Source organism: Geotrypetes seraphini, chromosome 4 (assembly GCF_902459505.1).
Source record: "Geotrypetes seraphini chromosome 4, aGeoSer1.1, whole genome shotgun sequence".
NCBI classification, from domain to species: domain Eukaryota; kingdom Metazoa; phylum Chordata; class Amphibia; order Gymnophiona; family Dermophiidae; genus Geotrypetes; species Geotrypetes seraphini.
The window spans coordinates 133,219,883-133,245,632 of NC_047087.1; the positions used below are offsets into that span (position 1 = coordinate 133,219,883).

Genomic DNA, 25,750 nt, shown 5'->3' on the forward strand with positions numbered 1-25,750 from the left:
TTCCTGACCGGCACAGACTTTTAGTCTTTTCTCAGTCTCCACCTGCTGGCAGACGAGCGTAAACCCATCTGTTTCTGTGCCGGTCTGGAGGGACACTAAAGAAATGTATTTTCACCTGCATGCAGTGGAGACATTCCCAGCGGGGTGATTGTTGTTGGAGGAACAATATCTATGCTTATTGTTTTGCCTGGGAAAAATGTACACAGAAAAAACAGAATGCATAAATCTCTGCAGGTGTTTTATCCCCTGGAAATAAGCAAAGCATTACTATGCATGGAATTTTGCTATGATTATTGGTATAAACCCTGTGGATAAAAAGTATATATGGCATTTGCACCTATGCAGATAGCTTAATGGAAAAATGGCTCTTAATCTATTACATTAGCATGGTAGTAATTAAATTAATTACTTACCTGGCAGGTATCCACCCCACCTTCCAAATAGCCAGCGCAGAGCATGGAAGAGCTTACAATACCTCCATAAACACTTTTTGCATTGCAAACTTTGTTAGAAATTAGGGGGATTCCAGCATATTCCATAAACTGGGTAGAATCGCCTGTTTCAAAACAATATAATCAGTGTCATAAAGTCCGTTATTAAGTGTATGCAGAGCTGCTTTTGAAAGGAACTGATATCCGAGAGTAAATTATTTTCATTAGAACTTCCTGAATCTGTTGGGGGAGAGCGGGTTATGTATTCATGTCTGCACGTTTGTATATATATTATACAGTACCTGGAAGACTGAGTTCTGGAGAGGAGATGTCGTCCAAATAGCAGATGAAATGTAATGTAGACAATGCAAAGTGATATAACGGAACTAGAAAAGTGTCAAAGAAGAGCAACCATATGAGGAAAGACTAAAGAGGTTAGGGCTCCTCAGTATGGAAAAGAGATAGCTAAGGGGAGATATGACTGAAGTCTATAAAATCCTCAGTGAAGTAAAAAGCATAGGCATGCTTTTTTGTTTAGGGGGGCCCAAAACCTACGCCCAGACTCCACCCAAGCCCCGCCCCTGACCCCACCCCCATAATAATGATAATATTAATTGTAATATCATTTTTTTTTCCATTCATTTTTTTTATATATACACAATATAATATTATTAACAATACATAATGGTTAAACACAAAATTAAACTACACAAAGCACACTGTATGCTTCTCAACATTCATTCCTACCAGAACACCTGGCCTTGGTCACACATGCAGAACACAGATAATAACCTCTATGCAAACACAAGACCACAAACTAAAAGTACTAATATACACAAACAAAACCCTAAGATGCCAGACTCTACATGCATTATAACATCTGAGAAATAGAAAGAAATTAATTTCTTCCTGACCAATGCAAAATATAGACAGCAGATATAAATTCTCAAAACTGACACATTTCAATCAGTAAATTGAAAATAAAATCATATTCTCCACCTTTGTTGTCTGGTGATCTAATCATCTTTTTCCAATCTCTGGTTGCATGTCTTTCTGTCTGTGTTTTTGTGTTTCCATGGCCGCCTTTTCCATTTGCTGTTTTTCTCTCCTTCACTTTCTGCCCTACATTCATCTTTGGCGTTAACTTTTAACATTTTTCTGCTTTCTTCTCAAAATCTACTTTTCCATGTCTTCCCATCTATCCATGTGTATCATCTTCTCTCTCTTCTCCCCTATTTCCACCTATTCTATAAGAAGCATTTCTTCTCTCTCTCTTCCCTGCCACAGCCATTGCTGTGCACCATCTTCTCCCCCTTTCTCCTCCATCTCTGTGCACCATCTTCTCTCTCTCTCTCTCTCTCTCTCTCTCTCTCAGTCTTCCCCCTTACACCCTCATGTGGTCTGGCATCTTTCTCCTCTCCCATGGTCTGGCATCTCTGTCCTTCCCTCCCTCTTCCCATGGTCTAACATCTCTCTCCTCTCCTTCCCACAGTCTGGTATCTTTCTTCTCTCCTTCATCTGGTCTGGCATCTCTCTTTTTCCCCTTCCAGAGGTCTGACAACTCTCTCTCTCTTTCCATAACCCTTCTCCAGAATCTGACATCTCTCACTTCTTTGAGTCATCCCTCCCAGTATAATATTTTTCTTTCCCTGCTCTCCACCATTATCATGTCTAACAATTCTCCCTCTTCTTCCTTTCCCCAATATCTTTCCCTCTGACTCTATGTACCTATGTACAACAATTTTCTTTTTCTCTTCCCTCCCCCACTGGCAGCATCTCTTTCCCTCACTTCCCAGCACCCCATCCATGCATCATCTATCCTTCCAACACCCTCCCAGCCTGTGCAGCATCAGTCCTTCCCATCCCCCTCCCAACCTAAGAACATAAGAATTGCCGCTGCTGGGTCAGACCAGTGGTCTATCATGCCCAGCAGTCCGTTCACGCGGCGGCCCTCTGGTCAAAGACCAGCACCCTGAGACTAGCCATACCAGCGCACGTTCTTGTTCAGCAGGAACTTGTCTAACTTTGTATTGAATCCCTGGCAGATGTTTTCCCCTATGACAGACACCAGAGGAGCGTTCCAGTTTTCTACCACTCTCTGGGTGAAGAAGAACTTCCTTACGTTTGTACGGAATCTATCTGTTCTTCTCTGCCTTCCCACCTGCCCTCCCATGCCATATCTCTCCCTTTCCAACTATCCTCCTTTTCTATACATCTCCCTCTACATCATCTGCAGGTCTACCATCTCTGCCTTTCTTTCCATCTTCCCTTCAAGTATCTCATTCCCCTTTATTTCACAGCCCCACATTCAACTACTCTCTTTTTCTATTCCTCCAGACCATTGCCCACTAGTTCCCCATGTTTCTGGCCCTATAAGTCCTTCCCCTTCACTCCCCACCTGGCATGTCTTTGCAACCTATTCTACTTAAACAAACAAAAAAAAAAAACAGCCAGCCTGTTGGCTTCCTGCCCGCCTTGTCCTCACCTTCACCTCCAGTCATGTTTTTGCTACAGGGGAATGCTGGCTGCCACAGCAATTCTGAAACACAGCATGCGACCTCCCCAGTGGCGTACCAAGGGGGGGCAGTGCGCCCCGGGTGCCAGCCCTGAGGGGGTGCTCCCGGCCTTGCCGTTCAGTACCCCCCCACCCCCAAAGGACCGCTCGCCCCACTGACCTTCCTGCACTACCTGTGAAGCAGCCCGCAGCAGGATCGCGACTTCAGCGATCCCTGAGCTGCTTGGGCGCTGCTTCCTGCGCCGCGGTCCCGCTCCTCCTCTGACATCAGAGGAGGGGCGGGACCGCGGCGCAAGAAGCAGCGCCTAAGCAGCGCAGGGATCGCTGAAGTCGCGATCCTGCTGCGGCTGCTTCATAGGTGGTGCAGGGAGGCCAGGGGGGTGAGCGGTCCTTCAGGGTGGGTCGGGGCATCAGGCCTTCAGGGTGGGGCGGGCGGGCAGGCCTTCAAGGGGGGGGTGCAGACCTTCAAGGGGTGCAGGCCTTCAAGGGGGGCAGACAGGCCTTCAAGGGGGGGCAGACAGGCCTTCAAGGGGGGGCAGACAGGCCTTCAAGGGGGGGCAGACAGGCCTACAAGTGGGTGGGACAGGCCTACAAGTGGGTGGGACAGGCCTACAAGTGGGTGGGACAGGCCTTCGGGGGGTGCAGACCTTCAAGGGGGTAGAACAGGCCTACAAGGGGGTGGGACAGGCCTTCGGGGGGGGGTGCAGGCCTTCGGGGGGGGGTGCAGGCCTTCAAGGGGGGGACAGGCAGGCAGGCCTTCAAGGGGGGACAGGCAGGCAGGCCTTCAAGGGGAACAGGCCTACAAGGGGGTGGGACAGGCCTTCAAGGGGGGGTGCAGGCCTTTGGGGGGGTGCAGGCCTTCAAGGGGGGGACAGGCAGGCAGGCCTACAAGTGGGGGACAGGCCTTCAAGGGGGTGCAGGCCTTCAAGGGGGGAACAGGCAGACTTTTAAGGGGGGACAGGCCTTTTGGGGGACCCTGGTTTAGAAGTACATGGAGGGAAGGGGGTGTTCAAAGAAACATGCATATGCCAAACTTTGGGTGGGGGGAAGAAATAATGGGTCTGAAAATAGAGGAGAGGGAGAGAGATGATGGACCATGGGATTTAGGGAGGGAAGGAACAGAAAGGGAGAGAAATTGGACACAAGGGATGGTGTGGAGGAGGGATAGAGATACTGGATAGGAGGGTAATTAGGAAAAGAAAGGGAGAGATGGTGGACTCTGGGGTGGTGGTGAAGGAGGGAGAGATGCCGGATGAAAGGGTAGTTAAGAAAAGGTGGATCTGTGGAGGGAGATGAAAAAAGGAAATATACCAGACTTCCTGGGGAGGGAAGGGAAATGGAAAGGGAGGACAGAGTTGGCAGATGGAAGGTTAGCATGCAGAAAGAAGGAGACCCTGGCAAGCAAGTTATCAGAAGAAAACCAGAGCCTTGGACCAACAAGATTTGAAATATAACCAGACAACAAAAGGTAGAAAAATTAATTTTATTTTCTGTTTTGTGTCAGATTTGAAATGTGTATCCTGCCAGAGCTGGTGTTGGACTGCAAACGTGAGCTAGGATTTAACAGAGAGAGGAAAAGTCCTTTTTGTTTCTTTATTTTATTTACACCACAGCGCCAGTGTGGTTAGAAGAAGCCAAAGGGGGTGAAAAAGCTATAAACCCACCAGGAGTTTTGAAAAAAATCACCCAACTGGGCAGGAAAATCAAATTGAAAAACCAATTCAATAGGCTGAATCGAATCAAAATTTTTTTTCCTGAATCTGGCAGCATTAGTTTGTGCTACTGTCTTAGACTTTAGGACATTGGATTGGGGAGAGATGGCATCCTCAGTACTTTATAATGCAAGTGAAACGAGGATTTGGTCAGACTTTTGAAGGGTCTGCAGAAAAAAAATATTGTATAGGCCGGGGACATGAGACAGCAGGAAATGGGAACTTTTCTTCCTTCTATTTTTGTGAATGGAAAGGCTGAGGATGTCAGAGAGTTCAGTTAAAATATGTGCTTTATAAGAAAATATAATAATGTGTTTTATAAAGTTTATAGCATAGCTGGCCTACCCAGTGAGGTGTTCCTAGTGGTGATGGTGGCAGCGTGTCAATGTGTTGAGAGGAAGAGGTGGTCTGGGAAATTCTGCTGAGCAAACTCCGGGCCCCCAGTTAGTCCACTCCACTCAACTGGTTCACACACTGAGTGGGTCTTTGGGTGTTGTTTTGGGATCTCTTCCAGTGGTTTATCAGTATCTCCTTCTGGTCCAAGGAAGGAAACTTTGTTATCCTTAGCATTGACCTACAGAATATGTTTGTAACAGTGCTGCTTGTGTGGCATTAGGCTATGTAGTGATGGAAAGAAAAAACCAGACCTTTGCACATTTTTGCACTATATGGTGGGTGTATGAGGATATTCACATTTCCTACACAGCTAAGTCCATGTGAAGTTACCTTGTGCTGTATTTGACATCTAGCAAGGTCTCTGTTTGAAAGGAAAGATCTAAACTTAAAAATGAAGTGGCCAGAAGTTATGGTAAAAGCAGATAGTGTAATTGGTTTTAAGAAAGATTTGGACAAATTCCTGGAGGAAAAGTCCATAATCTGTTATTAAGACATGGGGGAAGTGTCTGCTTGCCCTGGATCGGTAGCATGGAATGTTGCTACTCTTTGGGTTTTGACCAGGTATTAGTATCCTGGATTGGCTACCATGAGAATGGGCTACTGGGCATGATGGACCATTGGTCTGACCCAGTTAGGCTATTCTTAGGTTATGTTCTCATCTGTAGGGGCCTTTGTTTTCACTTTTTTATTTTAATGTATTTTTTTTCTGTGAACTTATCAGTGTTTTTTATAATGGGAACAAAAATGGAAGAGAATTAATGTGTGTGGGATGAGGTGGTAACTAATTTCTTCAGCTAAATAATTCAATCCACCTCAAACAGACATAGGAGAACTCGGCACACCATTCACACACCCTCCAACCAAAAACGTCAAAAGAAAAAAACTGTTCGACAATCTCCTAGCCATTCGAGCTGCAACACTCGACCCCCAACTCTACAACCAATTGACATCGACCACAGACTGCAAAACCTTCAAAAAGAAATAAAAATCCTTCTATTCAAAAAACACATAAATCCGAACTAACACAATCAGAACTTTCCCAAGCATCACCTGCAACTACTCCATATGTACTTCTGATGTCATGACAATTCAGACATAATTTATGTTATGTTATGTTTGGAATATAAGAAAATTTTCTCTGCCTGGTTCTATTCTGACCATTTATTCCGTTTCATGGTCATTACAAAAAATATTTTTTTACATTGGGGGGGGGGTGTCAAAAAATAATGGGCCCCAGGTGCCACATACCCTAGGTACACCACTGGACCTCCCTCCCCGCATTCCTTGTGTTGAAAAAGGAAGTTGCATCATTGGGGTTGAACGCAGCACAAGGAACGCGGAGAGGGAAGCCGTAAGCTGCGTTTCATTGTCCATGTTGAAGGTGACAGACCAGCATGCTTAGCTGCTATGTTAGTACCGCTTAACGCCGACCCTATTGCTCCAGACTTCCCCACACCTGCCCCCCCCCCGGTCGCTATTGTTTTAAATGTTATGACAGCCGCAATGCTGAATCCACCAGAGGAGACTTCTATCCTTGGCCTGCCCTGGAACTCTTCATGCAGCAGCCGCCCACCTAGGCAGGAACAGGAAGTCGCTGCTGCATGAAGAGTTCCGGGGCAGGCTGACAGCAGAAGTCTCATTTGGTGAATGCTGTGCCGCAGCTGCCAGAACATTTAAAATAATAGCGATCAGGGGTGGAGGCAGGAAGGCAGGGGTGGGGAAGTCCGGAGCTGAGGGGGGCCACAGGGGCCCGCTGGAGGAAGGGAGGAAGAAAGGAAGAGGAGGATCCAAAGCATCGGCAATTTGGGGGGAGGCCACAGCCCCTGTGGCCACCTCCGTTCCGACGCCTATGGTAGAAAGGGTACAAGTGAATCCATTTTTACTCCATCAAAAATTACAAAGTTACAGGGAAATACTTTAAAACCAATAGGAGGAAATAGTTTCTTTCACTCAGAGAATAGTTAAGCTTTGGAACGTACTGCCAGAGGATGTGGTAAGAGCAATTAAGGTAACTGGTTTTAAAAAATGCTTGGACCAGTTCCTGGAGGAAAAGTCCATACTCTACTATTGAAATAGATATGGGGGAAGCTACTGTTTGCCCTGGATTAATAGCATGGAATTTTTCCACTGTTTGGGTTTCTGCCAGGTACTTGTTACCTGGATTGGACACCTGAAGACCAGATACAGGGCTAGATGGACCTCTGGTCTGACCCAGTAAGGCCATTCTTATGTTCTTATATTGGTTGGGTGCTAGGATGCTGCTCACTAGGAAGTGTTAGAAAACTGTTTAGGAGACCGATGAATGAGGTGATTAAATTTGCAGATGACATTAAACTGTTCAAAGTTGTTAAAACGCATGCGGATTGTGAAAACTTACAGGCAGACCTTAGAAATTGGAAGACTGGGCGTCCAAGTGGCAGATGAAATTTAATGTGGACAAATGCAAAGTGATGCACATTGGGAAGAATAATCTGAACCACAGTTACTGGATGCTAGGGTCCACCTTGGGGGTTAGCGCCCAAGAAAAGGATTTGGGTGTCATTGTAGACAATATGATGAAACCTTCCGCCCAATGTGTGGCGGTGGCTAAAAATGCAAACAGGATGCTGGGAATTATTTAAAAAGGGATGGTTAACAAAACTAAGAATGTCATAATGCCCTGTGTAACCTCATTTGGAGTATTGCGTTCAATTCTGGTCTCCTTATCTCAAGAAAGATATAGTGGCGCTAGAAAAGGTTCAAACATGAGCAACCAAGATGGTAAAGGGGGTGGAACTCCTCTCATATAAGGAAAAACTAAAACGGTTAGGGCTCTACAGCTTGGAAAAGAGACGGCTGAGGGGACATATGATTGAAGTCTACAAAATCCTGAGTGGAGTAGAACGGGTACAAATAGATCGATTTTTTTCACTCCATCAAAAATTACAAAGACTAGGGGACATTCGATGAAGTTACAGGGAAATACTTTTAAAACCAATAAGAGGAAATTTTTTTCACTCAGAGAATAGTTAAGCTCTGGAACGCGTTGCCAGAGGATGTGGTAAGAGCGGATAGTGTAGCTGGTTTTAAGAAAGGTTTGGACAAGTTCCTGGAGGAAAAGTCCATAGTCTGTTATTGAGAAAGACATGGGAGAAGCCACTGCTTGCCCTGCATTGGTAGCATGGAATATTGCTACACCTTGGGTTTTGGCCAGGTACTAGTGACCTGGATTGGCCACCGTGAGAACGAGCTACTGGGCTTGATGGACCTTTGGTCTGACCCAGCAGGCTATTCTTATGTTCTTTTTTTTTTTTTTTTTAAACATATGTTTATTAACAGTGAAGCAGCACACACACTCAGGCGGCAACAGTGCCATAATCTACAAGCAGATAACACAAGGGATACATAAACAGCTGGTAAATGCAAACCAAACCTGAGACATCAGGGATTCGAGAAGGATCCATGAACAAGAAATACAAGGAAAGTCCCCGCCACAAGGCAGTGCCAACTCCACCTATTTTTACTTACCCCCTCAAATAACCAAAGAAACCAAATAAACATTCCCCCAAGCCCGACTCAAACCCATGTTCACCAAGCACACACATGACAACAGGCACACCCCCCCTTTCTCACTAATCCCCCCCACCCCCACACACAAGCAAACCTCCCCCCCGCCCCCCCAGTCCTAGATAGAGGAGCTGACTGTGAGTATAGAGGAAGAAATAGGCCTACGGATGGAAAATAAAAGGAGAAATAGAGAGAATGTCACCCCGGTAAGCAGGGGGCTCCCAAGAACCCCAAATGGGGTCTTCTCCCTTGGGCCAGAAGCTCCCAATTAGCCATCACCGGGTACTGGCTCTAGAGCAGAGATCGAGTGCAATAAGCCGTCCCACATAGCCACATAATATCTTTTGTCACAGTTGGAAGATCCCACATACCACTGGCATTCAAAAGTGGCCATGTCCCGCAATTTGGCATGCCACATCGCAGTAGGGGGAGGGGCCTCAGAAATCCAACTAGAAAGAATTGCTTTCTTAATCACTAAGAGTACATTGTAAAGGAAGCGCCGTTGGGGGACAGACAAACCCTGTTCAATAAGTGGCTCCTGCAACCCTAGAAGTAAAACCCCATAGTCCCATTTCACCGACCGTTGAAGGATAGCCTCCAGCTTGGCCAGCACCCCCCTCCATAGAGTAAGTTTAGAGCATTCCAAAAATGAGTGGAGGTACGTACCTGGTTGACATTTGCATTTAACACAAGAGGCATCATCCCAGAGTCCCAAGCTGGCTCCCCGCTGTCGGGTTAAGTAATATCGGTGCAGAATCTTAAATTGTGTGTCCTGATACTCAACAGATTTAGTGAATGCAAAAAGGGTGGCAAAACATTCCTGAAACTGATGCTCATCAATAGATACACCCAGATCTCTCTGCCAAACCTCTCGTACACTGGATATACCTATAGTGGGACTTGAAAGCTTCAATAGTTTATACCAATGTGAAAGCTTATTCATAGAGGCCGGGGTGGAGAGAAATTGTGTGTCGAGCCCCCCAAGCGCCCACGCTTCTGGGCAACGGTTACGTTCTGCCTCCCAGTAATGGCGGACCTGAAAGTAGGAAAACAAAAAATGATTGGGGAGGCCCCACTTTCGCTGAACCTGGGAAAAAGAGGGAAAAGTCTGGGGATCCAACTCAAGCAGCTGCGTCATGACCGTGCATCCCCTGGCCGCCCAACCCCGAAATGCTGAATATCCCCAGCCCGGTTGAAAGTTGGAATTTCCCAGGAAACGAAGAAAGGGAGACACCGCGGGACTAAGCCCCTGTCGGCGCCTCCACCATCGCCAAGCTTGCCGTAAAGGCCACATGAATTGCATCTGAACTCTGTACCGGTGAGAGGGATCGGATTGGGAGTGGAGCATATTCATGAACTGAAAAGGACGAGTCCAACCCTCCACCCATCCCGGTGGGGAATATCGTTCACATCCCGAGTACCCCTCATGTATCCAGCGCAGAAGCGCAGCCACATTGTAGAGACGGATATCAGGGACATTCAGCCCACCAGCAGACTTATCCAACATCAGTTTCGCCATACTGATTCGCGGAGCCTTGGATCGCCATATAAACTTAGAGATAAGCGATTTGAATTTAAGTTCCTCCTTGCGACGCATCCAGATCGGTATGGTCTGTAAAGGATATAACATTTTCGGAAGCATAACCATTTTGACCAGCGCTATCCTGCCCATCAGGCCCAACGGCAAATCTTTCCAACGCTGACATAGCTTGTTAATCTCCTCCAGCGGCCGCAGTACATTTTCCGCATAGAGGACGGAAGGCTGTGTGCTTAAGAAGACTCCCAAATACCTCATAGGCGCCTTCGTAGGCGGAATAGCCAAAAGCGCATGCCATGGCTCCGGCGGGCCCCCAGACAGCAGTAAAAGTTCCGACTTAGAGCAGTTCACCTGAAGGCCAGAAAGCAACCCAAAGGCTCTCACCACCGCGAGAGCTGGATCCAGATGAATGGAAGCCTGATCTAAATACAAAAGGATATCATCCGCAAACAAGCTGATTTTACACTCGTGGTCCCCGACTCTCACCCCCCGGAAATGAGTACATCCTCTAATTTTGATGGCTAATGGCTCCATGGCCAGCAAGAATAGTAAAGGGGACAGGGGGCAGCCCTGCCGGGTGCCCCGTTGAAGGCCAAAACGGGCCGTCAAACTGCCATTGATTAATAATCGGGCCTGCGGGTCCACATACAACGCCTTCACCCAAGCCAGAAAGGAGCTCTGAAATCCGTACTTCTCCAAAGTCCAGAAAAGATATTCCCAGGAGATGCTGTCAAATGCCTTTTCCATGTCTAGTCCCGCAATAGCCGAATGGCCTCCGCGTCCCGCATGGATCTGAATGGCTCCCAGCACTTTCATCAAATTCATGGAGGCATATCGACCAGGAACAAAACCCACCTGATCATGGTGAATAAGGTCTGGTAAAACAGAATTCAGCCTATGCGCTAGGGTAGCCGCCAACAGCTTTATGTCCTGGTCTAAGAGCGAGATGGGTCGATACGAACTCACCAACGCATGGTCCTTGCCTGGTTTCGGCAGTAAAACCACATGGGCAAGGTTATCGGGTAACTCAGCCTCGCCCGCTGACACTCCGTTATACAGGGCGCACAAGGGCGCTGCCACCAAATCCTGAAGAATCCTGTAGTACTCCGGGCCTAAACCGTCAGGGCCCGGCGCCTTCGCCAAGGTGAGGGAGCGGATACCCCGCAAAATCTCCTCCCTCGTAAGCGGAGCGTTCAAGGCCTGGAGCTGCGCGTCTTCAAGCCCCGGAATCTGGATATCAGAGAAAAAGGACTGCAAAGCCTCACGGTCCAATGGACGAGCTTCGTACAGCTTCGAGTAGAAAGAGACAAATTGTTCCTCTATTTGCTGTGCTGTAGTGTATTCGATACCCCGGGCATCCTTGATAGATGTGATAACTTGCCTTTTTTTTGGAGGTCGCACCAAATTAGCTAAAAGTTTCCCCGCTTTGCTCCCCCAGCGATACAGTTGATATCTATGATAGTACAAAGAAGTCCGCATACGATCATTAAGCAGCCCCTCTATCTGCTCCTTCAGAGACCGGAGTTCTCGTTTGTCAGAGTCAGACAGTGACTGAATATGGCGCTGCCTGAGAATACGCATATCACTCGTAAGTTGCAATATCTTCCCATCCCGCTCTTTCCTCTTATGAGCCGTGTATGCGATAATATGCCCTCTCATCACCGCCTTGGAGGCATACCAGTACGTACTGGGGCTTATATCATCAGTCTGATTAGTCAATTGATAATCCACCCACCGCGCTCTAAGATATTCCCGGAATGCCCTGTCCGTATACAATTGAGGAGACAGCTTCCAGGACTTACCCCTAACCCCAGATGAAAAAGAGAGGGTCACTGCCACTGGAGCGTGATCAGAAACGGTGCTCTCCAAGATATCAGCTCGAATAGCCGCAGTAAATAATCGGCGATCTAGAAGAAGATAATCAAGGCGAGCATACGTGGTATGAGCATGCGAGAAGAAAGTGAAGTCCTTATCAGAAGGATGTAAAGTTCGCCAAATATCCACGATGTCTAAGTGGCTAAGTAGGAAGTTAATCCCTCTTGCGGCATGATCTCGAGGCGGCACCCGGGGCGGTTTACAGTCAAAGCTCGGATCAGCAGTGATATTAAAGTCCCCTCCCAAGAGAAGATGGTACTCGGTATATTCTGACAGTTTAGAGAGGAGTGTAGAGAAAAAGCTGTGAGTGTATACATTCGGGGCATAGATATTGCAGAACATCAGCTTCTTACCCCAAAGCTCCCCCAATACCATTACAAATCTCCCCTCGCGGTCTTGAACCAGCTTATGGAACTGAAAAGGTAACTGTTTGCTAAGAAGGATCGCGACCCCTCGCCGCCTACCCCCAAAGGATGAGGAGTATACCTCGCCCACCCAGCTTCTACGTAATTTAGAGTGCTCCAACTGTGACATGTGAGTCTCCTGGAGATAGGCTACATCGGCACTTAATTTGCGTAAGGAGGCCAGTACTCTCGATCTCTTTATAGGTGACCGAAGGCCAGCAACGTTAAGAGTAACCACCTTTAAATCAGCCATTGTCAAAAGGCCAACACTCAGATAATTGACCACTATAGAAGTGCAACCACCCCAGCGGAACCTCCCAGCTAAGTCCCCGGGTAGAGAAAAGATAGGTGCCGCTCCCCCATCTAGAACCAATCATACCGTACATCCACATCCACACAAACAGCCACCCGACCCATGCATACCCAAATATACCACCCCAAAAATCCCTCACACCCCCCCCCCCCCTTAACCCAAAACCTTCCTCAGCGGTAGCTCCCATCCCCAGCCCCGCACACCCAAAGACACACCGCCCACCCCGCTCACCAGGGAGCCCCCCCACCTCCCCTCCACATCCAAAAAGGAAGGAAAAGGATTCAGCTACAAGATCCCTGTGCCCCACCAAATGGGTGTACTGAGATAGGCAAAACAGAATCACAAGAGTCCTGTATAAGCAGAAATATCCATACTGGGCCCTATAAGAGAGCACAAAGGGAGAGTACAGAAATATAGAAAAAACAGTCCAGACCAGACGGGCCCCACCAAGGTAAACCAGAGTCCTGAACCGTCTAGGCCCCTCGCCCACCCCCGCCATAAAGGCGATGGCAGCGGGGCACAGCACAGCAGGGCGATACTCGCTGTCCGGGATTCCCGGTGGTCAGTCAAGGGTGCACTCGTAAATCCTCCCTGCGCAAGATTAGTTAGTTAGTAGGGAATGCCATAGGTCCTGCAGGAAGCAGCCCGGGCCACGTGCCCTTCATGCCTGGTAAAAGCCAGCAGCCTCAAAGTTTGTCCACAAAACGGCAGGCCTCATCCGCGTCCTGCAAGGTGAAGGATTTGCCGTCCCTCCAAACTCGCAACTTAGCAGGAAAAGCGAGGGCGAACTGTATACCTTTGGAATGCAGCACCGAGCAGAAAGGTGACATCAACTTGCGCTGCGCCGCCACTCTGACGGAGTAATCATTGAAGAGAAGAATCTTCACTCCTTTGTAATCCAGAGGCCCTGCCCTGCGATACGCCCGTAGGATGGACTCCTTCTCACGCCAGTTGACATAGCGGGCAATGGCGGTGCGTGGTCTCCTGTTCTCCGCTTGCTGCATGGACCCGATCCGATGGGCACGCTCACAAGCGAAGGCCATACCTGACTCTTGCAGCTGCAGCTGTTCTGGCAGCCAGGAGGAGAAGATATGATACAGCTCTGCGTCTGCGACCGCCTCTGGAAGCCCCACCAGCCTAAGATTATTCCAACGGCTCCTATTCTCTTGCTCGTCCAACTGTGCTTTCAGGGCCTCTGTCTCCTTTTGCAGCGTGATCACTCGGGTGTCCAGGCCGCTACAGACATCTTCCTGCCCTGAAATCCGCTGCTCCATGTCGGCAATCCGACGTGCATGAGAATCAAATTTCTCATGCATCTCCTCCATGCCCGACTGAAGTTTGTTAAGGCGGTCCGCCAGCGCTGCCGACACCGACCGCGTGATCTCCTGCACCCAGTCCCCTGCGGGGACCGTGAAAGTGGCGGTCTCCGTCGCCATTTTGGTCGGGGTCAGAGCCGGCCTTTCTTTAAGCGCCCGAGCTTGTTTTACCGGCATTCCCAGCTGCAGGACCCGAGTGAGACGCCGCAGCCGCAGCGGGACACCAAGCTCACTCTAACTCGGCGGGTCAGCCGCTCGGCGGGGGAGGAAAGCTGAGTAAAATCACCGATTTAGTAGGGGATTTGAGGGAGCTCCACCAGCGCACGCCCTATCAGGTAGGCTGCATCACGTGACCTCTTATGTTCTTAACTGGTAAATTTTGGCATTGGTGGTAAATTGATGAAACGATTTATATATGTATCTACCTGAATGGGACCAATCTCTACCATTTTGTTTTTTATCTGCTATATTTTACTTTTCTATTATGTTATGTTTGTGTGCATGCTTACTTTAAAGTTCTCACCTCCTTCCTCAGTTGCTCCCCATCCTGTTATCCAGCAGACTTTTCCCTCTTGGAATACCTCCCCATAATTTGGCAGGCAGATTGGTTGGATAAAACCTATATATGCATAAACAAAACCTACATGAAACTCAGTCACTAATTTTAAGTTAGTCATGCAATAATTTAAAAATTGTCTTTTTAAGTTTTATTTTTAACAATTTTATAACAATTTCATTATACATAGAAACAAGTTAGGCAATTTTAAAGAACAATATATAAAAATATTGTCTTAAATACATTTAAGTGCTTCTTTCCAAAGTAATGGAACCTTTGGCAATCTTCTATCTGTTAATACACAAAGGATTCATTACAACAGGTCTTTAATTCCAACCAATGAACTGGGTGTTGCAGAAATCCAACACATTTTCTCTCCTCTGCTTCTCCTACTTAGCAGAGAAGTACAGAGCCCTTGCAGTACCTTCCCAAAGCAACCTTTCTACTGAACAAAACATAAGACATGAAGGGGGTATAGGGAACTCCCCACTTCATTCTGTTCTGCAGAAATAATTAAACAGGCAATAGAAAACAGAGACAAAAACATGGGAACAACATAGAACCAACCTGCCATGTGCAACAAGCACAAATTGGAAGCATGTCTTCAGCAAATATATGTGCCCACATATATACAAAAGGATTCTCCACAGATTCCTGTCTGCTGACTGGAAGATACTGAGGCCTGAAAGAAGAAATATCTGAGGTAGAAATATGCAGGTGAAACAGTAAATAGAGTAGACTGAGGACAGGCTGTAATGACTGCTTCGTGGATTAACAGAAAGAAGATTATCAAAGATAAAAACCTAATCTTCCATTCTGTTACATCCAGTCCTGAATCATTACAACAGGTGACATATCAAATCAATAGCAACGTCTAGGGTGGGACAGAAGAGCCTGCCCGCAACACTGAGGTCCTAAATGTGGCATCGGATCGAGCCGCCACATCCACTCTATAAAATCTGGTAGAGGTATGAAGAGACAACCAAGTGACCGCTCTTAAGATTTTGGCCAGATTAAGTGCTCATGACTCCGCCCATGAAATGACATCTTCAGTCAAGTAGGCTTTGAGCGATACCAGTGGCTACTTGCCACTGCCGATGAAAATTGACATGGCTATACAGAACCATTAGGCAACAGAGGACTTAGACACTAGCCTGCCTTGTCTGGACTGGCTAGTCAAAACAAACAGAAGATCTAAGAGATGAAAGCCATTAGTCCTCTCCAAATAGTGAAACAAAACTCTGTGTACATCTAGTTTCTACACAGAAACATGATGGCAGATAAAGGCCAAACGGCCCATCCTATTTGCCCATCCGCAAGAATTATTATCGCTTCCTCTCTCTAAGAAATCCTACATGCCTATCCCACACTTTCTTGAATTCAGACACAGTCTCCGTCTCCACCAGGTTGGAATGAAAGACCTGTTGTAATAACTCCAGAGGGAACATAACAGAAGTTGGTTTTAAGTTTGATCAAGTTTTATTAGAATTTAGTTATAAAGTAACAATGGAAAAGCATATTAAAGAGAAAGGGATTGGGACTTGTATACCGCCTTTTTTATGTAGCTTTACAACCACACTAAAAGCGGTTTACATACAGATACTTCAAGCATTTCACCTGTCTGTCCCTATGGGTTCACAATCTATCTAATGTACCTGGGACATCGGAAGATTAAGGGCTCCTTTAGGAAGGCGCGGTAGCACGCGCGTGCTAAATCACTGTCTGCGCTAGCCGCTACCGCCTGCTCAAGAGGAGGCAGTAGCGGCTAGTGCAGATGGAGATTTAACGCGCGTTAAACCGCTACAGCGTCTTCGTAAAAGGAGCCCTTAATCTTCCAATGTCCCAGGTACATTAGATAGATTGTGAACCCATAGGGACAGACAGGTGAAATGCTTGAAGTATCTGTATGTAAAACGCTTTTAGTGTGATGAAATGTCGCGCGTGCTGAAGCCGCTACTGCCTTGCCGGTCTCGTCGCTTGTCCTCAAGTGGCTCTTCTCCACATCATTCGAAGCATGAGTCGCTGGCCGCCAGGCCTCAATCAAAGCACCATTCAAAGCGTGCCTTGTCCTCGAGGCACCTGCCTTCCAAGTGGCCGAAGGACTCCCCTCCTTGGAGGGCACGGTCTCCAGTGCCTCAGGTCTCGAGGTCCGTCAAGGCCTCCGTACAACCTGGGCTTGGGTCTCGACCTCAGCTGTACGCCTCCTCGGTCTCTGAGTCGAGGCAAATTGAGGTCGAGGACCCTTCCTCAAGGCCATTCTGGAGGATTCATTCCTCCCAGGGCTCTTCGAGGCTTGCCCCGCAGTTTTCCGTTCCTCGAACTCCGGGGTCTTACCCTTCGAGGCAACTCGAGCGTAAACATTCTTCAACGCCTCCGCTTTCTTTTAGCAGAGCCTCTTCGGTATCCCTGTTATTGTGCACAGATATGACTGCTCAATATTCGAGGGAGGCTTCTCCCTCCTTCTCGGCTGCCCTGAGGTCCAGATCCTCATCGCCTCCGGAGGGGCCTTCCTCTGCCAAGGCTTCCTCCTTTACCAGGTTCATCTTTGACATGGGTATGGCTCTTCAGCTGGATCTCCAGTCTGAATCCAGATATACCCCGGAATATTTGGTGGAGATGGAGCTTTCTCATCTGCCCAGGGAATCTCTGCGCCTCCCGTAGAACCCAGTCTTAAAACAGACTTTCTTCCGGAATTTGGAGACCCCTTATGCCATTTCTGCTATACCATCCAAGATGAAGTCTCACTATCGGACGGTCCCGTGCAAGGGGTTTGAGAAGGCGCAGCTGTTCCATCAGTCTTTGGTTGTGGAATCTTCTTTAAAGAAGTCTCATCCATCCAAGGTCTATGCTGCTGTGCCCCAGGGCAGGGAGGGGCTTACCATGGACAAGTTTGGTCGTTGTCTGTACCAGAACTCGATGATGGTGAACAGGGTCCTTAATTATAATTTCAACTTTACGTCCTACTTCAAGCACTGCATTAAAACCTTGCCGTCTTTCTATGCTGACTTGGCAGCTCACCGCCTGCCAGAGTTCCGCCAGCTTCAGGAGACTCTTTCTCAGATTCGTCTCTTTATGCTCCAGGCCACGTATGATGCTTTTGAATTATAATTGAGGGTTACTGCCTTTGCGGTGGCAATGCGTCGCTTGGCCTGGCTGTGCATCATGGACATGGACCCTAACTTGCAAGATTGTTTGGCGAATCTTCCTTGCTTGGGCAATGAGCTGTTCGATGACTCCATCGAGGCGGCTACCAAACGCCTCTCGGAACATGAGAGGTCCTTCGCCTCCTTGGTAAGGCCTAAGGCGAAAGCTCCTCCTCTTAAGTCGTACAAACTGCCTCCTCGGCGCTATCCCCAGAAGTCTATGCTGGCATTTTCCCGCCCGCCACCCAGACATCAGCAGAGGGGCCCCCAAAAGCCTCGGACCCCTGCGGCAGCTAAACCAGTACCGTCCTTTTGACAATCCTGGTCTGAGCGTACCGCCCCTTCCGTCCATCAACCTTCTCTCCTGCCCATAGGAGGTCGTCTCAGTCTTTTCTGTCATCAGTGGGAGTTGATTACATCGGACCTCTGGGTTCTCACCATCATCCGAGAGGGGTACTCCCTTCAGTTTCTGCATGTACCACCAGACCTGCCTCCAAGAGTGTGTCCTTCCAACAGGTCGCAACTTCCCATTCTTCTTCGGGAGGCTGAGGCTCTCCTTCGCCTCAGGGCAGTCGAGGAGGTTCCTTTGTGCCAACGGGACACTGGATTTTACTCCCGGTATTTTCTGGTCTCTAAGAAGACTGGGGACCTGCGTCCTATTCTGGATCTCAGGGCACTGAACAAATTTTTTGTCAAAGAAAAGTTTCGCATGCTCTCCCTTCCCACGTTGTACCCCCTGATGGACGAGGGGTATGGTTATGCTTACTGAATCTAAATGAGGTTTATACTCGCATCCCGATTCATCCAGCCTCTCGCAGATTTCTGAGATTTCGGGTGGGGAATCTCCATCTCCAGTACTGAGTTTTTCCTTTCAGACTCACATCATCCCCGAGGGTCTTCACAAAGTGCCTCGTTGTGATGTTTCCATACCTCGACGACTAGCTCATCAAAGCGCTTTCTCGACTGGAGGTTATTGCAGTGACCCAACAGACTATTACATTCCTTCAGAGTTTGGGCTTTGAGGTCCGCATCATATCATTAACTGGCTCACCAACCTGCTAAATAGTTCCCTGAACCAAGGGCACCTACCCAAAGAAATGGGTAAAATAGCCTTAACCCCTATACCAAAAACAACCCAAACAGACCTCTCCATAGCATCTAACTACAGACTGATTCTGGTATTCCGATCCTCACCAAAATTCTTGAGTCCCATGTCAGTAAGCAGCTTGCCTCATACATAGAGCAACACTCCTGCCTTCATACATCTCAATACGGCTTTAGAAAAAAAACAAAACACAGCACCGAGCTCCTCACACAGCTGTTAGACTAATCATCAAGCAACTTCACTGGCTCCCAATAACATCCCAAATAATTTTCAAAACCTCATGTATCCTACACCAGATTCTGTACGGAAACTCAGCAGCCCCTCTCATCCAACTATTCTCTACTGTTTGGTCGATATCAAGAAGAATCCTTAACAGAATTCAACTAAACCTGCCATCCAAAAAATACTTCTACTACAAGCGAATTTTCCACTCTGTGCTAACTTATCTGGGTGTAAAAACCTGGAATGACCTCCCAGAAGCAATCAGGAAAGAAACAAACCACACTGCATTCAGGAAAAACCTAAAGACCCACCTCTTGGACATTTAATTGTATAAGCTTCTGTATTGCACCCCCTACTTCTAGGCCCCTCCCCCCTGATTCTCCATGCCCCCCTTCTACTTTCCCACTTCCTCTTTGATCTGTCGCCTTGAGCTTGTATAGGTTTGTGCGACTCACAAATGGAAGATTAGATTAGATAGGGAGAAACCTATGCCAGTTCACTTAATGATGTGCCTCTGTCCTAGCACCTTTGCCACTGACAGTTTCCAGTTTGTACTAGCTATCACTGTGGGCCTCAGCTGGTCAGGCATCACCCAGTTCCTCGTGGTCTTTTTCACTCACACCTCTGACTCAATTAGAAGTCTCATTTTCCATCTGTTCTTGAGGTTATAGACTGCATACATTTGCTCTCCAGGACCCCAAGAGGGGAGGGAGGTCACCTACCAAAACTGAAAGACTTTTCACTCCCTAAACATGCAGGTGGTCTGCAATGCCCAAGGTGAGATAACAGATTGTCAATGAGATGTTTGAAAGCCAACAAATCACCAGAAGCTAGCTGCTCAGAAGGCCCTGCATTTACACACTCACATTTCTACATGCACCTGGAATAAGTTACATCACGTTATGTTTATTATCATTTGTTATACCTAAGGTGACCATACGTCCCGTTTTGATCGGGACCATCCCTTTTTCTGATCCCCTGTCCCGTTGTCCCCACACAGCTTCGGGACACCGAAATGTCCCGTTTTCAGCGACAGTATCACGAAGCTGTGTGGGGGGTCAACGGGACAAGCGATTGCGGGAGAATGGGCTCTCTACTTGCTTCCCTGCCCGCCGCTGCAACAACAGCTGGAAAGGCATGTCCAGTCACCGGCCCAGAAGTCTTCTCCACAACGTCAATTCTGACGTCTGAGAGGAAGTTCTGGGCCAGCCAATCACTGCCTGGCTGGCCTGGAACTTCCTCTCTGACATCAGAATTGACATCGGGGAGAAGGTTTCTGGGCCGGCGCCTGGACATGCCTTTCCTGTGGTTTTTGCAACAAGGGCAGGAAGTAGCAGTGGACTGTGGCGGTGGTGGATAGGGTAGGCTTCGGAGGGAAGGAGGCAGACAGGCAGGCAGGCTGTTGGTTGTTGAGCTTTCTCAACTTTGGCACAGCAGGGAGGGAGGGAGGCTGGCTGGCTGGCTTCGGGGTGGGACAAAGGCTGGAAGGCAGTGAGGGGCAGGCAGGCTGGCTTTGGCAAGGGAGGGGCACTAAGGACAGAGGCACTGAGAGCACTAAGGACTTAGGAAGGGGCACTAAGGACATGGGAAGGAGGCACTGGGGGCACTAAGGACACAGGAAGGGGCACTAAGGATATAGGAAGGAGGCACTGGGGGCACTAAGGACACAGGAAGGGGCACTAAGGACATAAAAAGGAGGCACTGAGGGCACGGGAAGGAGGCACTGAGGGCATGGGAAGGAGACACTGAGGGCACGGGAAGGGGCATTAAGGACACGGGAAGGAGGCACTGAGGACACTAAGGACACAAGGGGCACTAAGGACATGGGAAGGAGGCACTGGGGGCACTAAGGACACAAGGGGCACTAAGGACATGGGAAGGAGGCACTGGGGACACTAAGGACATGGGAAGGAGGCACTGGGGGCACTAAGGACATGGGAAGGGGCTACTAAGGACATAGGAAGGAAGGAAGGAGGGAGGGAATAGAAAGGGACAATTGTTGGGCCTGAGTGCAGAAAGAAAGAATGCACAGTCAGAAGGAAACGCAACCAGAGATTCATGAAATCACCAGACAGAAAAAAATAGGAAAAATGATTTTATTTTCCATTTAGTGATCAAAATGTGTCAGTTTTGAGAATTTATATCTGCTGACTATTTTTCTATAGTTACTGAGGTGATATTGCATATTTTAAAGTCATCTGCCTTGACATCTTTGAAAACCCCCCAAATATAAATGATAATTAACATTTTCTTTGCGTATAGTGTGCTTGTGTTTTTTTTTTGGTTACCATTATGAATTAATGAGATATGTGTACATGAAAAATGAATGGAATATATTGGGGTGGGGCTAGGGCGGGATTGGGGGCGGGACTGACAATTAATAGATGTCCTGTTTTTATGAAAAAAATAAATGGTCACATTAGTTATACCGCATCGCAATATTACAGACCTCAGCAGTTTACATTCTAAATTATATCAAATACAGACCTCAGCAGTTTACATTCTGAGTTGTATTAAATACAGCAGTTTACATTTTAAATTACATTCCATATAGAAGAAAAATTAATTCCTAAAGAGAGATGAAGAAAAGAAGTGTACTGTAGATAAAGACAAAGAAACTACAAAATACAGCATCAAGGCACAAACAAAAGAAAGGACAAGATTAGGCAACCCCACAAAAGAAAGGTATAATAAAAATAAATCCTATTCAGTCTCCACAGTCTCATCTTCCACTCATCCTTTACTCCTGACTTAGTGGTTGGTAGATGCATCTGAATTGGCTGCCCGATGTTGATAGACTTCCACAGGCAGCTTTCAGCTGGGTTTCCAACCATCTGCTGCACACTGGAGAGTCCAGCCGATCTCTGACGTTGAGTAAAGCAGGAGGATGGTGGCTGGATCGAAATAAACATGCAGATGCACCCTAGCTCTGGCTAATCACTACAGCTCACAGCCTGCTTAACACATCCACAACTGATGTATGCAGCAGATAACTCGAATGTAAAGGTCAGCCAACCAAACATTTACATTCTCATTCCGTAACTAGAAGTGCTCAGAACCTTAATGGCAGAATGACCACAACTGAGGTCACGCCCCTAAATGCACCTTTCTTGGTCAATCACAGCACTAAGTAGTCTCTGTTGATTGAAATCTTGTATAAACTCAATACATCAGGTTGTCAACTTATCAATAGTAATGTATCTTGCACTTAACTGAAGAAGGTTCACAAAAAACCATGTGGGTTGATGTATGCAACATACACAGACATTTGCATTGAAGGTATGTGCTTACAATGCATGTCATCCTTCTTCCTGTGAAACCAGTTCAGTGTTTAGCCCCACCTATCCGCCCATTTTCCCTTGTGCACCTTATCTCTTTCCCTTTCCATATCTCCTATCCCTTATATTTTTTGCCAGCCTTTGCACAACCGTACTGTAATGCCATTCAGGGTGTTTTGGCAGAAGTAAGAGTTATTGAGCATCTGCTGTGCTGTGATCCCTGAAAGTGACACCAGAAATTAGGTTCCCTGACAGCATAATATATTAAGGATTTTCTGAACACAACAGCAAGCAGGTCTGAAGGATAGCCTAGTGGTCAGTGCAGTGACTGTAAACCAGGTAAGATAGGTTTAAATCTTATTTCAACTTTGTTTTAACCTTTAATTATGAGTCCTCTAGAAGCAGAGATATACTGTACTTACTGCCTAAATATTAAAGGGAAGGAAAACATGTATCCTGCCTTTTTGTGGCTTTGGCATTTAAAGTGGTGGGCACTGGAAGATGAAGGGACTTTCCCAGGGTAACAAGGAGCAGCACTGGGATTTGATCTCATAACCTCTGGGTGCAGAGGTTGCAGCTCTACCAGTGAGCCACACCTTATTGCACCTGCAAGTCTTAGGGCTATTCGAAGTGCACATTTAGCTACAGTAGGTATTTTCCTGACTGTGGAAGGCTCACTAGGATTCTATGAGCGTCGGAGCATTTAATGCTCCAGGCCATGGTAGAAATCTCTACCGTAGCTTAGTAAAAGGGAAGGTTAGTCAGTTAGGCTCTGAGTTATCAGCTGGCTGCACTTTAATTTTTGTTTTGTTTTTTTGGGACAGATTGATCCAGACCTAGTTTTACTCCATGGTATGTGTAGATTTGAAGTTCTGACTTCTATGGGGAAAACATAACTATCTCGTACTTTCATGCAAGGCATGAGGTAAATCCAAGACTATCAAAATGAAACTAGTTGTTAGTTGCAGGTTCAAGCCCAGCAAAGCTTTTCTTGTGTGTGTGTGTGTGTGTGTGTTGTCAGCAAATCATCTTCTAAATAGAAGAAGCAGAAGTCACATGAATAACTGAACAAGAGAAGGGAAACACCTTGAATGCTTACCATTGAAGGCAAGAGGTGTAGTCAACTTCATCAGTGCTATATCATTTGCCATTGAGCTAGATTTATATTTGTGGTGGAAAACAATTTTTTCCACACTGTTCAAAGAAACTTGCGTGTTGAGTTGGTTCACAGTTCCAACCTGCACACCCCACAAGGCAGGAAAGTACAGCCTGAAAGAAATGAGAAATTTCTGAAAAAGTGTAACCAGACAGTATGAAATGATGATTCTCCTAATATCCAAAAGTTCAGCCCTGACAAAATTGATAGTAACTCAGCATACAAACTCCCCAAGGATTAAAACCATATTCACTGCTTGCTGAAATGTTAACAGTAAGGTGCAACTTACAGCAAATTTCTCTTCCAGAGCAAAACTATCCCCAAATAAATCCATGTGTACAGCTGGGTGCAGCCCTTCTCCAAAGTATACACATGGATTTCTGTATGAGGAAGTCACCATAGTCACTGCATTCCACCTGTTCTGGATCCACTGGAAATTATTTTATACAGAAACAGAATATGATGGCAGAAAAGCCTTGGAGCTACCTGCTCTGACCATTACCCATGACTACTACAATTCCCCAAACTCTAAGTGAACTCTAGCTGGGGTTACCAGATTTTTCCACAGAGAAACACAGACACATGGCCCCGCCCTGTTCCGCCTCCAGTCCCGCCCCCACAACGCCTTGATTTTTCTTTTCTGCCAACACGCGTGATGTCATCCGAGCATGCTCGGAGGCCCTTCAGATGCTGCTGGGAGGTTGAGGCTTCCCAAAACCTGGACAAACTAGCGAGTTTTGGAAAGTCCATCCGGGAACCCAGCCAGTCCTCTAAAATGAGGACATGTCTGGGTTTTCCCAGACGTCTGGTAACCCTGCCTTTAGCTTAACATTATTTTCTCTCTTCTAGGAGGATCCTCTTGTGTCTATACAGTATACCACCGTGAATTTGCGGTTCACAAATCGCAGACTCAGTCTTTCGCGGTATTTTCTGTCCTCATCCAGGAACTAAAGTCAGGCTACACCAATCAGGAGCTGCTCTGACGTGCCAGATAGCGTGTCAAAGCAACTCCTGATTGGTGTAGCCTGACTTTAATTCCTGGAAGAGGTGGTCAGAAAATACTAAGAATGATCCCGCACCCGATTTTCAACACCCGCCACCAGCTCTACAGCCCTCTTCTGCTTCTGATCCGCTTCTAAACCGCATTCACGTGTTCTTTTTTAAATTCACAGGTGCTCCTGGAATGAAACCCCCGTGAATTTTGTGGGAGTACTGTATTCAGTTTCTGCAGTAGGCAGGTTTTTCAAACACCAACCACTTTATTTAAAAAAATAATCCATGTATTCATTACTGCTATACCGATAGCTAGTGGTGTTGAACATACAAATTTGCCTCTGAATAAAAGTGGTGATATTCAGCCATTATACAAATATTTAAACAGGCCTAAATTAAACTTTCTAGTTATACAGAAAAGCAGCTGAATATTGTTTCTATTAAAAGCATCATGCAGAGCTCCTTGTGGGCACCAATCCTTTTTAATATTTTCAAAACTCCCTGTCCAGGCCCTTGATCTCAAACTTTCCACCCAATAGTCAACATTATTTAACCAGCCAGGAACTACTCCTGGCTGGTTAAATAGCACTTAGCTGGCTTCGCACTAATATTTAGTGCAAGATGGCTGCTGAATATTAGTGCATAACAGCTAGCCTGGTTATCAGTTATGTCGAACATAGTTGGTTAGCCCCAGTATTCACTAGCTAACCAGCTAAGTCACTCTGGATGTTGGCCTCACTGTCTTTATCTCCATCAGTTCCACTGAGATGTTGTTCTACAATCTTTCTGTAAAGAAATTTCCCTAAATTACACCTGACTGCATCTTCTCTCATTCTAGAGTCTCCTTTCTATTGAAAAAGATCTAGTTTCCGTATATTTATCGCTCTAGAAAATACCTGCTCCAAGTCTCCTAATTGACACAAAAAAGCGCTTATATAAAACTGTTTCAAAAAACAATATAGATATACTGAAATGCTTATATGCATAGGGTGGTCAAATCAGTTCTGTATGTACCTTTGGAGTTATTTAAATGTCTCTATCAAATCACCCCTATCCTATTTCTCCTCCAGAGTATACACATGTTTAGTTCTTTAAATCTGTCTCCTTATATCTTATGGCAAATGCTGCAACCCAGATATGTACTACTGACTGGGACCATACCTTAATTTTCCCCAGCATTATCCAGTTCATGCCACCAAAAATCTCTGCAGACTGCCCTGGCGTGGTTCAGATAGCACAGAGGTAGTCATTG

At 46.8% G+C, this 25,750-nt stretch overlaps 1 protein-coding gene across 1 annotated transcript in view; it reads right to left on the bottom strand.

Annotated features, from left to right (window-relative positions):
* TMPRSS3 (transmembrane serine protease 3) overlaps positions 1–25,750 on the bottom strand; it is a 107,456-nt gene that overhangs the window by 24,186 nt on the left and 57,520 nt on the right. Inside the window, exons 8-10 of the mRNA XM_033942928.1 lie at positions 23,449–23,618; positions 14,569–14,664; positions 414–556 (exon numbers count right to left, since the gene is read on the bottom strand). Coding sequence (XP_033798819.1) covers positions 414–556; positions 14,569–14,664; positions 23,449–23,618 — 409 coding nt within the window. The remainder of the gene's footprint in view (positions 1–413; positions 557–14,568; positions 14,665–23,448; positions 23,619–25,750) is intronic.